The 15056-nt window shown below is 52.1% G+C and overlaps 1 protein-coding gene across 2 annotated transcripts in view; it reads right to left on the reverse strand.

The window, feature by feature from the left end:
- ADCY1 (adenylate cyclase 1) overlaps positions 1 to 15056 on the reverse strand; it is a 225425-nt gene that overhangs the window by 13294 nt on the left and 197075 nt on the right. Inside the window, exons 15-19 of one of the 2 annotated variants that reach the window (XM_037837223.1) lie at positions 14302 to 14418; positions 12990 to 13136; positions 12181 to 12279; positions 6261 to 6375; positions 4346 to 4470 (exon numbers count right to left, since the gene is read on the reverse strand). In XM_037837223.1, the coding sequence (XP_037693151.1) occupies positions 4346 to 4470; positions 6261 to 6375; positions 12181 to 12279; positions 12990 to 13136; positions 14302 to 14418 (603 nt within the window). Of the gene's footprint in view, positions 1 to 4345; positions 4471 to 6260; positions 6376 to 12180; positions 12299 to 12989; positions 13137 to 14301; positions 14419 to 15056 lie in introns of those variants that run through there. The other variant, XR_005217080.1, reaches the window with a different exon arrangement.

Genomic DNA, 15056 nt, shown 5'->3' on the forward strand with positions numbered 1-15056 from the left:
AGAAATCTCTCTGGGGCCTTCACCAAGAATTTCACAAAGAACCATCCAACAATGAATGGAGCTTCCACAGAGGCATATGGGAGAGTGTGTGTGAAAAGCTGGGAAGGGGACTGTGCCAGTTTGAATGTATTATGTCCCCCAAAACGCCATTATCTTTAATGCAATCTTGTGTGGGCAGATGTATTAGTGTCAATTAGACTGTAATTCTTTGATTATTTCCATGGAGATGTGCCCCACCCAACTGTAGATGATAACTCTGATGAGATAATTTCCATGGAGGTGTGGCCCCACCCAGAGTGGGCCTTGATTAGTTTACTGGAGCACTACATAAGCTCAGACAGAAGGAGCGAGCTTGCTACAGCCAAGAGGGACACTTTGAAGAATGCACAGGAGCGGAGAGAGGAGCTGCAGCTTACAGACATTTTGGAGATGGCCTTTGAAGACTCTTGCTCCAGAGAAGCTGAGAGAGGACAAACACCCCAAGAGCAACTAAGAGTGACATTTTTGAGGAGCTGAAGCTTAGGAGGAAAGTCCTGAGAGAAAACCATTTTGAAACCAGGACTTTGGAGCAGACGCCACCATGTGCCTTCCCAGCTAACAGAGGTTTTCTGGATGCCATTGGCCATCCTCCAGTGAAGGTGCCCTACTGTTGATGACTTACCTTGGACACTTTATGGCCTTAAAACTGTAACTTTGTAACCAAACAAACCCCCTTTATAAAAGCCAATCCATCTCTGGTGTTTTGCATTCTGGCAGAACAGGAAGTTGGCAACCAAACCGGCAAGGGAAGTTGACAAGAAGCTTCACAGCTGCAAAGGGGGTGGGCCGAGGCCTGAGAAGGGGAATTCTATGGGTCCCGAGTTCCGAGCTGATGAGTGCCAAGCTGCCCCTCACTGTTAGCAAAGCTCCAGTTCCAGCTCTCACCTGGCCCAAACCCACAGTATGCTAACCTCTATGGGCCTAAAATGGAGGAGGGAGGGGGTTCCATGGCTCGTGAAGTCCTTCCCAGGATGCTGCACCCTCAGGTGTGGTCCAGGAGGGAATGGGATGCTCGTGCATGTGGGAGTCCAGCTATGATGCACGGGGCCAGGAAATGGCAGAGGTTTGGGTGTCCAAATCCTGCCTCTACCACACTGAGTGGCCTTGAAAAAGTCTCCCCGACTCCTGAATGGATTATCAAGCTTGCTGTGCCCTCTGGGGCTTGGTGTGTCATAGGGAATCCAGCAAGGTGGGTGACTGAATGAGGCCGTCTGAGAGAGCACTTCGGAACCTGGAAGGTGCCCGTGGCACTTGGGGCTGTGGCTATTCTGCAGGTTCTCCTGGATGCTCACTCTGTCCTCTGCGCCCAGGGTGGTGGGTCTCCCTGGGTCTGGGCTGCAGCCGTCCCCGACATCAGGGCTCACTGTCTGGGGGAAGCAGGCCCTGTGAGAGAGAGCCCAGCCATGTCAAGGGCTGCTGCAGGACACAAGGGGGAAGGCTGGCCCCTGGGGGACAGCACCGGCTGTGTGGCCTACAGCCTGAGGAGAAGGCCCCAGTGAGGCAGGGTGTGGGCTGGAGGCTGGAAGGCCTGTGTGTACAAGGGGGGCATAGCTGGGCCACCCAGCAGCTGGGTGGGGGCTTTTGCAATGAAGATGCAGCTGCAGGGCCCACTCCTGGGCCCAAAGGGAGGCAGAGATGGGGATGACATTGGTCAGCTCTGGTTAGAAATGACACAATTCATCACTGGCAGCTGTGCTAGGCCAGAGAAAGGAAGGGGCCTTCTACCACACCCTCCTTTGAGGAAAAACCAGCTTTGGGGAAGGTTGCAGAACAGCATGAGGGGTAAAAGCATCTTATATAAAGTTCAAAGATGTGGGAATTCTTGTCTGTGTTCTAAGCAGCAGAATGAAAGCTTCCAGAAGATTCTGGTTGACCTTTTTTAAAAAACTGTTGGCTCCAAGGGACTGTCCAAAATAACTGACCTGGTAGCTAGTATCTAACAGATGCCTGATGGATGGATTATGGATTGAATGTGACACGTAATCTCTGCCCTATGCCGAATAGATGCTTGACGGACAGACATATGGACTGAATGAGACAGGAAGTGGCCGCTTTCTAAATCTCCTGAATTAAGTGTACCCACTCAGCAACCTGCCTCTCTACACCACTCTTGCCTGCAGAGGTGGGCTGGTTTGGATACATTATGTCGCTCCAAAAGCCATGATCTTTTAATCCAATCTTGTTGGGTAGAAACCTTTTGATTGAGTGTTTCTATGGAGATGTGACTCACCCAACTGTGGGTGATAACTGATTGAATTATTTCCATGGAGGTGTGGACCCCACCCATTCAGGGTGGTCTTGATTAGTTCACTGGAGTATTTGAGAAACTAAGAGCTGACACAGACCTAGATGCTTGCTGACACTGAGATGCTTGGAGATGTGGACCGAAGGACATTTAGGGATGCTAAGCTAAGAGCAGAAGCCCAGAGTTTGCCCTAGGATATGCTAAGACATGACGCCCTGGGAGAAAGAAGCAAGGATGCACAGGAGCTGTGAAAGAAGAGTGAAGACAGAAGCTCAGAGACATTTTGGAGAAAGACATTTTGAAACACAACCCAGGAGCAAAGGACTAGCAGATGCCAGCCACGTGCCTTCCCAGCTGACAGGTGTTCCGGATGCCATGAACTTTTCTTCAGTGAAGGTATCCTCTTGTTGATGCCATAGTTTGGACACTTTTATGACCTTAGAACTGTAAATTTGTAACCCAATAAATCCCCTTTATAAAGCCAATCCATTTCTAGTATTTTGCATAATGGCAGCTTCAGCAAACCAGAACAGCAGGAAAGGATGAGTAATGCTGGATCTGAAAATGGGGGACTGCTTGGGAGACAAAAGAGGGAATCCTGAGAGCCCCAGAAGAGTGCTGACATAGGTGGTGGGCATAGGGGAGCAAGGCTGTTCCTACTGTATGTTTAGAGCTTTCACCCTGACCTTCTCATCACTCATTCCAAGAAGTGACCCTGAGCAGACCACTGCCTTGAACCGGCTTCCAGGCTGCTCACTGCCCATGTGACTTTGGGCAAGTCCATTCCCTCTGCTGGTCTTGGCTTGCCAATCTGGGCTCTGGAGAATAATAACCAGGGATGCTGGGAGGATTAAACGGAGTTGCCAATGGAAGGCATTTAGAAACCCCGAGGTTAGAGCTGGTGCTTGGCTTTTGCATTACAGCTCTTGCCAGCAACTGTTCATCAGCATTTATAATTTCATAATAGTCATTCCAAATTCTGCAACTGTGGTGTTCAGACTCCATGCCAGCCTCACGTGAGGTCTTGGCAATCGGAACGAGCCATCACAGAACCCTGTGATGGCATCTAGGGGCCTTTGGGGAATGACCTGAAGGCAGTGTGGCTGCATGCATGGAACATGCTAGAAATTTGAAGAATGAATAGGGAGTGATCATAGATAGATCTTGCAGACATCATGTTGAGCAAAACAGTCCAGACCCAAAAGGGCAAATGTCATCCGTTCTCACTTATATGAAATGCCCAGAATAAGTAAATTCATAGAGACCGAAAATGGATTACAGGTTACCAGGGACCAGGATGGAACGGTGTGTGTGAGATGAGGGAGTTATCATTAATGGATGCAGAGTTTCTGTGATGAGAAAAGTGGGGTAATGGACATCGGTGATGGTAGCATAATACTGTGGATGTAATTAATATCACTGAATTGTACACTTGAAAGTGGTTTTTAAAATGGGAATATCTGAGTTGCATATATGTTATTACAATAAAAATTGAAAAAAAAAACAGAAACAAAAGATGGAGTAATGAAGACAAGTGACTGGGGGTTCTTAGCACAGGGGTGTGCAGGCATCCAGACATGGAAGAAGCGAAGAGCTTCAGGACTTCTGTGCAAGAAGAGTGACTGTGGAGGCTGGGGTGGCAGGGGAGAAAAGCTGGGGAAGGGGCCGGACAGTTGGTCTGGGGCCAGCTGGCAGAGAGCCTTGAGCAACCAGTAAGGGATATGGTTTGGGACCCTCCCAATGCTCACCAGCCTGGCACAGTGTACTCTACAGCCAGCACCTGGGACTGCAGTGACTCACATGGGGCGATCAGCCAAATAGCAAAGCAAACGGCAAGGACTGGCAATACCCCTGCAAGGCAGACTCACTTGAATACACAGTGAAGTGTTTCCCACACATGAACAGGCCTTGGTATTTAATGGAAAGAACATGGCTTTGGAGTTGGACATGGTTTCAGTTCTGCTCTGTCGCACATGGGCTGTGGGACTTTTGCTCTGCGGCCTCAGTTTCATCATCTGCCAAATGGGCATCTCTGCCTTAGCAGCTTCCGATGGGACTGACCTGAATTTTCCCCTGGACCCCGGTGCTGTCCATCCGGCTGGCCACGTTGACTGTGTTTCCCCAGATGTCGTACTGCGGTCTTCGGGCCCCGATCACGCCAGCCACCACGGGGCCGACGTTGATGCCTGTAAAACAGCAACCACATAGTTTGTCGTTAGCTGAAAAGCTGAATTGACCCCAGCCGGGACCACTCCCTGTTTCTGAGTGGGGAAAGCTGCTCCTCTTGTGGGGTCTTGGATCCTGGGGTAACCCAGGACCTTCCACGGCATCTTCCAGCCCCTGCTTGCACCCAGGGGAGCATCCTCCCCCCTCCAATGCCACCCCATCCCCTGTGGACCAGTACCAGCTGGTGGAAAGTCATTCCTAATCCTGAGACAAGGCCTTGCTTCCTGAAACATCTACCCCTCAGCTGAGACCTGCCCCTGGAGCCTCTGAGGCATCTGATTGTCCAATATATGTGATCACAACCATGCACTGTCCCCCATTCCCATGCATTTTCTCTTTTCCAGACAAGGTAGCCCCTTCTAACCTTCCTCCTTGATGTGATCCTACTGCTCAAAATCTCTTCTATCTGATCTGATCAGAACCGATCGTGATATTCCCTCTGAGGGAAGGAATGAAGGCCTCCTACTCTTGACGGAACCCAGGGTCCAATTTGTTTCTGGTGGCAGCAGACCTGGACGGCATCTTGGTAACCCAGCTCCACCCAGTTGGAATCGTCATTCATGAGACCTTCGGCCAAGGACTGACCTCTCTGGGCCTCAGTTTCCCTAGCTTTCAAATAAGGGATAATAAACCTGCCCCTCGCAGGACTGTTTCAGGGGTGGAATGCCAGGGGGCTGAGCCCACCATGGTTTCGTTAGTAGGTTGCATCTGCAGCCAATTCCTGTAATGGAGTTCTTTGCGCCCGAGCTACATTATGCATGTGTGGACTTATGTTTCTGAGCTTGGTCAAGGAGTTTTAACAATGTTTTGGCCACTGGTCCAGTAAATTTCCTTGGAAAGGGGGCAGGGAAGTGCTGGCATGGTGCAAGAGGAGAGTGTGCAACACACAACTGCTTGAGCAGGTGAGGGCTCAGCCCGCCAGAGGCAGGCGGACATGTGAGATTCCAGAGAGAAGCTGCACAGGGGCCACATCCAAGACCGATGGGGAGGAAAGCAGAGTGCCCTTCTCTGCCAACCCTGATGCCCAGCAGTGGTGGGAAAGACTGAGACTTAGGCAGCCTGAGGGCACTGGGGCCCCAGGGACCCTCCATCCAGCCCCCATTGTAGGAACACCCAATGGGGCCTGAGTGACAGGGTTTCTACCCTGGGGTTCCCTGTGGCAAAGAAAGGACCAGAACTTCCCAGCCTTGAAAGGTTCTTTCTTCATGAGGGTATGTCTACTCGTTAGATCCCTGGGTCCAGAATGGGGAGCCTGGGTGCTGGGCAATGTAGTGCAAAGTGAACTGCCCTGACCCTGCCAAGCATCTCCCCCTAAATTACAGCCAATCAGAGGTGCTGCAGGGGCTCTGGACCAACATCCCGCCTGAAAGAGAGCTTGCTGTTAAGTACATTAGAACACTGGATGCTCTAGAATGGATGCACTGCTACCACCAGCTAAGACAACCCGGAGATTTCTAATGTGTTTTATGAGCTGGGCTATAAATCTTCAAGACCCTAACTCACTGTTCTACAGCATCTTCACTTCTATAACTGGTTTTCAGAGGCAACTCTGAAATGTCTAAGGATGTATCTCCTTAGCCTCACCTCCCTCCTTGCTTTGGGACTGGGAACCCCACCTGCAGGCCCCTCTCTCGGGAAACCCAGGACCAGGCTGCCCCAGCCGTGGGAGGAGGCTGACATGTGCTGATCTGTGGGTGTAGGAAAGGGGACCTGGCCCCAGTGGCGAGATCAGCTTAGAACCATGCCTTACCCACTCGGAGGACAAAATCATTGTAAGACTGATAGTTGATCTCATCCAGGACATCAAACATCTCTATGGCAAAATCCGCGAGGGTGCTGAGGTGGGAGGAGATGGACTTCTTAGCCTAGGTGTGAAAAGACACAGTTAGATCTCGGCAGGGCAAGGGCAGGAGTGGGCAGGGGGCAGGGGGTGGTCAGCCTGTACCCCTAAAATGGGACTAAGGGTTGGGATTCCTGCATTCATAACGTAACACAATACAACCCTTCGTGCCCAGCTGGGGGCTCCTCATGGATGCTTGTCATCAGAAATTCCTCTTGGTCCCCCCATGTTCTTACGGTGCATTTATAACCCACAGTGTCCAGGTAGGACACTGAGATGAGAGGGAAGTCTTGCCCACAGCTCCACCACTTCTGGGGGCAGGGGCAGGACACCCTTCCCCCAGTCTGGGTGGCCTGTGGACTGGGCCCCTCTACTTCCTTTCACACGCACAGACTGGACAGGTGCATTCCAATTCCTGCTCAGGGACAGCGTCCTCACTGGCCCTCCCCAGGGTGAGGATGGTGCAGTGGATACTGGCACACACGTGGGGAAAGCTCCTAAATCGCCCTCCTCAGAAACAACGGGCCTTGATATAGAGAGCCTGTCTTCTTTTTTTTTTGGAAGGTGGGGATTTTGAAAGGTCCTTTCTTTTGTGAAAGAATGACAACTTCAGCATTATCTTTTTTCATTGATGTCAAGGTTTCTCAATTTTCTTTACTGGGGAAATCTTACTTGTCCTCAAAGTGGAGAACTGATGATGCTTTCATCAACTGTCTTTCAGAGAAGGATCCCACAGGGATGCTCTGAGGGGCTGTTGGGTGTTGGTGTGTGTGTGTGCCCCCCACCCCTGCTCCTAAGCGACTAAGCGCCTCTGTTCTGCTGCTTGGCATATAAAATAAAAGGTGGTCTGACTAGGCCGGAGGAAACACTGTCATAACCCTGCTATGGAGGGGAAGCTGCTCCCTTGTCTAAACTGCCTGGGACGTGGGCATCACAGCCCAAAGTGGCCACAGTGGCTGGGGCCTTCTCCAGGAGCCAGGGAAGCCTACAGCAGAGAGGGTCTGCAAATTTCAGTCTGAGGTTGAACATGGCATTATAATTCCACACATGCATCTGAATGGATGAGCTACAAAAATAAATACATAAATAAAAGCTGCCATTTGAGTCCACACACCTTTATTTCTCAAGTCACTGATCCATTGTGTACGCCTGGCTGGAGCCATAGCTTGTTGCCTAGTTGAACCCCGCCGCCCTCACACACCCGGGGGCGGGCCTCCGCTGCTGGCAAGCTGGGAGCACAGACGGATGTCGGTCCCCCAAGTGCCCGACGACCTCCCGCTCAGGGCGGGCCCGGCTGGGACGTCTCACGCGGCAGGAACGTCACGTTCATGGGCAGGGAGCGGGCTGACGCTCGGATGCCTCCACCAGGCAGGCGGCGTGATGGCCTGCGCGGGCAAGGGATGCACCAGTTCTCGCGAGAACTGCACCCAGCCCCACCGGGTAGCCGGCGCTCCTAGCACGGACCCAGCAGAAGGCGCGCGCTGCAGACGCAGGATGCATTTTCCAGTTTGCAACCCCCGAGTCCTGGCTGCTCCTCTGGGCACACAGAACCCCTGCAGCTGTGTGAGGAGCCCTATCAGGCAACCTCCCTTACAGCACCCTGAGGCAGGAGCCGAGCCCCGTTCTGGATTTGGGGGTGCGTCTGCTCCCTCCCGGGTCGGGAGGACGCTTCTGCGGGGAGGGCTGTCTGTCTCTTTCACTCCTGCCAACAATTCCTGCGAGGGGATGAATATATAAAGATGTGGGTCCGTTTCCCAATGCGTGACCCCTGCATCTTCCTAATACAGTTAAAAAAATAAGCCTCAAATGCAGATGGGATCATTTATACCTTTGTAACAGCAGTCAGCTGGCAGGGGTGGGGTAGGGGGACAAAGCATGGCTGGAACGTGGCTGGGTGAATGCAACAGCTCAGGCGTGACCCAGCGGTGAAGGCATCAGGTGCCCTGGAAGATCACATGTGGACTGAATCGTGTCCCCCACTAATACGTGTTCACGTCCTCACCCCCATTCCTGTGGGGTGGACTCACTGTAAATGGGATCTTCAAAGATCCTGTTAAGTTGAAGTTACAGAAAATCACGGTGTGCCTTGATCCAATATGACTGGAGTCCTCAGAAGCGGGAGAAATCTGGGGCCAGTCTGTAGAAATCAGAGGAGGAGGCAGAAGACAGATGGCCTGAAATGGAGGCCAAGATTGAGCCACCAAGAGGCTACAGATTTCAGAGAAAGTGGCTTTGCTGACACCTGGATGTTGGACTTCCGGCTTCCAAAACAGTGAGGCAATAAATTCCTGTTGTTGGAGCCAGCCGGTCTGTGGTGTCTGCCGTAGTAGTCCTGGCAAACTGAGACACCTCATGCCTGGTGTATATTGTGTGTCTGCTGAGGATGCAATGTTCTCAGAAGCCAGGGCTCAGCTCTGAATGTCATGCATGCTCCAGGGGATAGACAGAGAGAAGGTGCCAGCTGAGAAGGTCCTCAGAGAGGTTGCAGTTCAATTTCCTCAATGACAGGAGGGGAAACTGAGGCCACAGCGGGGGTGAGGAGAGGAGCTGGGGAGCTGTCCTGGGTGTGAGCTCTGGGCCTTTGTCTCCCAGGCAACCTGTGTCTGCAGAGCATCTCCATGCTTGAGCTCTCACCTCCTCTCACCCTGACTCCTCCGGCCGAGAAAGGCTCTGGCGTGGCAGCTCCAGGGATGGGTCCAATATGTGCTGTGGCTTTTTCTTGTTAATCCACGGGGTGGCCCCTCTGCATGGGCAGCTTATGCCCTGTCCCACCAAGGTTGCCTGGTGGCACCCGCTCCCATGGCTTTGCATCCTGCCCCGTCTGCTCCGAAGACTCGGGAGGGAGCTGACTTTGGGTGACCCAGTGCTGGGTGATGCTGAGCTCAGTTACCTGCAACCTTTCCCTCTTCCTCAATGGATGGAGCAAATGGAAATGGAGCTGTTAGCAGGAGGGGCCAGCCCCCACCTCTTCCAGTTGTTTTAGGCGAAGACACTCTCCTTTACTCTCTGCTTCATCCACATCCACAGACATGAAGGGGCAAGAGCAACTGAGATGCTTGAACAGCAAGGCTGAGACAGCCCTGTGTGCAAACACTCAGACAACATGCTTCTCTGCTTTAGGCCACTACCTTGCTTCTTTTTTTGCTTTTACCTCAAAACTAACGTTGCAACATGCTTTTTAAGGGAACCCCCCTGGAAAAAACCTTTTGCCTCTGAGTGCTCCAGGGGCAGACCTAGTTCTGGCTGAGTTCTGAGGACTCCCTGCTTGCAGGATGGCTCCTGACATCTGCCTCGGTGACAGCAGGATTGTCTCCTTGTCCTCCAGGACCCAGGCCCCCAGAGTCACACAGGCAGGGGCAGGAAGTATCCTAAAGTGTGACCACATAGTTGCAGGCATGGCGGTCACCATTCCTGCTGACCTTCAGCAAAATCCCTGGGGCACAAAGGAAGAGCCTGGCCTGTCTTAGGACTGGCCTGGATGGATGGCTGCTGCCTCAGTTTCCCAGTTCAGTGCTTGAGAAGCATTGAAACCCTGGAAGAGGAACCCCACTTGGACCAGAGGCCTGCTGGCCTGGCATCCCTCCTGGTGACCCCTGACAGCCTGTCTTGGGAACTGGGGAGGACCGTAGAAAAGGACATCTGACCTGCTGCTCCTTCCATCTCAGTCCACCTGTACAGGGTCCCACAGGAGCTGAGCAGTCCTTCCTCTGTGCCCTCTCCCACCAAACAAAATCCATGTGAATGGGATGCACTCTTTGCTGGTGGCAGAGATTCCACTTGGCATCCCAGTTCCCGGAGATAAAGGCCATCCGCTTTATCCCCGGGCCTCTGATTCAGCTCGTGGGAGGAGGTGTGACATGTATTGCTGAACTCCACATCTTGAGTCCTGATGTCATCTAGAGCTTATCTTGAAAATAAAACATGAGGGATTTTAAAGTATTTTCAACCTAGTGTCCTTTGGGGACTCCGTGCTAAGGCACTGGACAAAGATGTCAGAATTTGATGTTCAAGAAACAGCACTGGTTAAAAGAACAATGGTGCCTTCATACAGCTGATTACTATGCAGCCATTAAAATGTTCATAAAGTTACAGCAAAAAAAAAAAGGTTTAAATATAATGTTAAGTGAAGGCAGGACGAGAGAAAGCCACGTGCACCATATCCTCAAGTAAGCAGAAGCAGTCCGTGGCGGCGAGATTAGAAGGAACTACGCCACCATTTGCTCTTTTTGCACTTGCCTTAAATAAATGTCCACTGAAGGAATCTCTGGTTCTGCTTGTGAGCCAACTGGAGTTTGACTCCTCCAGCCCATGATGGCTAATTTTAATGCGTTAACTTGGCTAGGTTATGGGTCCAGTTGTCTGGTCAAACACTGGCCCTGTTGATGGTGTAGAGGAGTTTCAGAGATGGAATTAGCATCTACAATCATTCAGTCCAAGGAGATTACTGTCTGTTGGGGATTGGAAGATGCACCCCAGAAAAATAGTTTCTTATTTTTAATCCATTCCTGTGGATGTCAACAGAACCTATGGGAAGATGCTGTTTTTAGTTAGGGTGTGTCTGTCTCCCCGGCCCCATCACCCCAAGGCTTGAGTTACCACTGCCTCAAGGTCCTCATCTCCACCAACTCCAAGTCCCTGCCAGGCTCCAAGGGCTGCAGCCGGGCCCCTGGGACCTGGAGCATGGCTGGAGCTGCAACCCCTGGGCCTGCTCTAGCAGCTCCCCTGCTGGCTGCCCCTTTCCCTCCCCGCCACCCCCCTCTTGTCTTCTGGTCAACGCTCCACCCCTGTCCTTCCGAGAAGGGCTCACTCCATCAGGTTTAATCCTCTCGAGTGAAGCTCTTGTAGAGTCACATTTTCAGAATGCTCAGAAGTCATCACAAACTGCCCACCAGGTGTCTGCCGTCACCCAGCTTGTGGTGGGGTAGCTCACTGCTCCCAGAGCCCCTGACCCACGCTGTGCTTTGCCGACATCTCAGCTGTACTCAGGAGGCAGGTGGGAGGATGAGTCGTCATTTAAGAGGGGAAAAGGCAGTGGTTTACCCAGAAGGATCCTGAAGTGCTTCTGGAATGTAAGCTCTGCGAGAACAGGACCAGTTTTAGTTTTCGTTAGCCTTGTACAATGATGCCAGAGGCAGGGGGTGCTCAGTCCGAGTTTGCTGAAAGGATCCTGCTGCCCCACGGCCAGAGTGATCTTTTTGCACTTGCCTTAAGTAAGTGCAAAATGTTAAAAAAGTAGGCCAGCCACCTGCTGCTTGCCTATTCCTAGGTGGCCAGAGTCCTGAGCTAATAGAGTTGAACGACTCACTGTTTCCAACAGCGCTGAGTCTGGGAACCAGGGGCAAGGGGCGAGGGCTGCCGAGCGAGGGGCAGGCAAGGCCAGTGTCTGGCCTCTCCAGGGGCCTCATGGAGCTTGGAGGATTGATGCAATCATGCCCGAAGGCTTTGAAGATACCTCTGCTGATTCCTCCTGTGTTACTCACCTCACCAATGACTTCAACCAAACTACCCAACGTGGGGCATGTCAGAGCAACCCAAGGATCACTGAGCTGAAACTGTTCCTCCTTGGGAGGGCTGGGGAGTGTGGAGGGGAGCCCCACAGGGGCAGTGGGGAGAGAGAGATCAGGAAAGCCCTGTGGAACCTGCCTTCTGGGTTGAGCTTTCCTGGGAGACTGATCTGGAGAGAGAGCTGCACTGATAAAATCATCTGCAGGCTTTTCCGTTGGTCCAATCCCAGGGTCCAGACTCAGGCCAGAGAGTGGGGGAGGAAGGGAAGGGGAGCTTCTCAGATCACAGAACATTCCGGGCCAGCCGCGGCCGGGACAGCACTCACCTTGGCCCCCGCGGTGGGCGTCAGCCCCACGGCCGCCATATAGGTGCTTCCGATGGTCTTGATCTTCTCTAGCTCCTTATACAAGTCTTTCTCCATGAGCTTTGTTTAAAACATAAAACTGTTAAACATTACATGACATTTTAGACAAGTTACCGCCGTCACCGGCCACATGAGCAAAAACAGAAGCGACAAACACATTCTTAACAGCAGATTTCTTCTTTGTTTTGGGGGGCAATGCACGGGGTGTCCTGGGACTGAATTGAAAAATGCAAGGCTCAGGAGGTTCGGCCAAGACACCATGAAAGAGGAGGCAAGGTGGGAAGTGATGGAAACACATCCCACCCTGTTCACAGCCAAGCTCCAGGCCATACAGGAGAAAAATGGCCACGTCTCTAATTACAAAGGGAAAAGGGAATGACCCAGGGTCCAGTAATGCTCTGAGTCCAGTCCTCACAGACAGAGCCACTGAGCCCCGGCAACAGACATATCCTGGCCCAGATGTTTGTAACATGAAGGAGATGCCGATCGACATGCCTGGCTTCTCTGCTCCCACCTCCTCAAGGACCATGTTCTCCGTCTGTGACAGTTAACTTGGGCTTCCCAGGGAGACATGATGGGTGGGTGTGCGTCCCCGGGATGTGCGTTTTTCTCAGTTCCCTACGTAGAGAATGTGACTGATTGTAGGCCACGATTCAAGCTTCATTAAGGGAACGGGACTTTCTGGTCAAGCAACCAAGTCAGACGTGCCCCCTGGTAGACCCGGACCTGAGCGGGTCTGGGCTTTAGGAGGGCAGGAGCATGGACGTTACCTCATCAAAGTCTGCGATGATTTCGTTCAGGAGGCGCAGGCACTCCACGCCCATGTTGTTTCCATCCAGCTCGATGTAGAAGTCATTGAAGTTGGGGATGGAGGCAAACATGACGCCCACCTGAGAGTATGACTGGTAATAGAGGTCCTGGAAGCCCAAATAACCAGGTGCAATATGAAGAGACGGCCAGGCCGGCCCTTGAGAGTTAGGGTTTGCTTAGCCCAAAGGGGTCCCTGTGCACTTGAACCTCTCTGCGGGTGCTGTGTGGTGGTGTCCTCCTGTACCATATACTTCAACCCGTACAATGGCCCTGCCAAGGAAGGCATCAGTTCCCGTTTTATAGATCAGGGAAGTAGGGCTCAGAGGGGTTATGCGACTAGCTCAAGGCCACACAGCTAACAGGTGGCAGGCTGGGATTCGACTCGGGAGTGAGTCCAAAGCCACACCATTGCCTCTACACTACTGCCTTGTGTTGGTGTCTAGAGTTGCATCTGAGAAAAGCAATGTGCCCAGGACAGTTCCAAAGCATGGCTGGATTAAATATCCGTACCGAAAAATATCCACAGCCAAAGCCATTCAAGCCTGAACTTCGGGGTCTTATCTGTGCCGTGAGTAGCTAAAAAAATGGATCTGAATCTTTTCAATTTTGAACTGGTACTTTCAGGCATCTGCTTTGTGCACTACAGGTAGCTACTCCTCTTTATTGCAGCAGTTGAGGGTTATTAAGAAGTCACAAGCAATCCAAACCATGCTGAGCACAATGAATAAGAAAATGGAGACACGGATGCTTCTAACAGATGGACAAAGATGTCATTCCACAGCGGGCATGTTCTATTTTTTAAGATGCATGTTTGGCAATAATTATGCATATGGGAAGGGAAACACCATCCGAAATTTTCAGGCCTGCCTTGAAATAAAGTGCCCCTACCCCACCCCCATTGGTGGTTTATTAAAACCCCTTTTTTCACTCATGGAGATAATGACGGCTGATTTCCCTCCCACCATCTAAGGAGAGAAGGAAACTCACACCATGGCCCCTAGCCACCCAAAACCCAGAAATTTTCCCAGCGGCCTGGAGTCAGCATTGCTGTAGTGGATGGCAGGGGTGGCAGAGAAGGGACCATTGATCCACTCAATACGGGGTCAGAAAATTTGCAATTTTAAGCAGAGAGAGAGAACTAATGAGGGAACAGAGGTGAGTGGGACCTCCAGGTCTGTGACCCCCACTGACTAATGAGAAGTCCACCCAGTTCCCTGCTGGGTTCCGACACGGTGGGGCTCCCCGACACTGGAGGTCTTGCCAGGTGCTTACCATGTTCCTGGGGTTTGACATTAGGAAGTGTTGGGCGACATGGGCAGGCAGGAGGTTGAAGAGAATCCGCTTATTGTCCAGTTTAACCTTCTCCATGTCATCTCGCTCCTCTTCGGCCTGAGGAAGGGTTGAGATGGTGGCCCGTCAGTCACCTGTCACCACTCACATTTCACTGGGCTGCTCAGCACCACGTGCTTCTTTCAAACCATCCACATGGAACACCCAGGCTCCTCTCTAAACCCCCCACCAGACAGAGGGCACCAAAGGACCCACGGGCTTCTGTGTAAGGCACTACCCCAGTCGGCTCGGACTTCCAAAGGACAGACCATGGCTTCCCCACTGTGTCCATGGTTCACCCAAAGTGCCTTCTGGGGATGTCTCAGTGGCTCGATCACACCTGCACAGGCTGTACCAGCCTCCTGGTGGCCCCTGATATATTTCCCAGGGTATGCACGGGCGCTGCCTTCTGCCTCACCTGGAATACCCATGGCAAGGTAGGATAGGTTCTTTCTAAGGCTAGAATCTAGGTCCCTCTAGAATCTCTTGCTGCCCCCACTGGGAGCTTGCTTCTCCATGGGGTGCTGAGACAAGGAAGAAGTTTAATGGACCTTGAAGAGTGCAGATCTAGGGCTAGCTGAGGTGAGCAGAGCATGTGACTCTCAGCACCCTGGAGCAAGGGGGCTGGGGACAGTGAGCAGCATCAGGGCTCAAATCCCGGCTGGTTCCCATTTGGCTGTAGGACCTTGCCGAAGCTG

The sequence above is a fragment of the Choloepus didactylus genome, chromosome 5 (genome assembly GCF_015220235.1).
Source record: "Choloepus didactylus isolate mChoDid1 chromosome 5, mChoDid1.pri, whole genome shotgun sequence".
Lineage (NCBI taxonomy): Eukaryota > Metazoa > Chordata > Mammalia > Pilosa > Megalonychidae > Choloepus > Choloepus didactylus.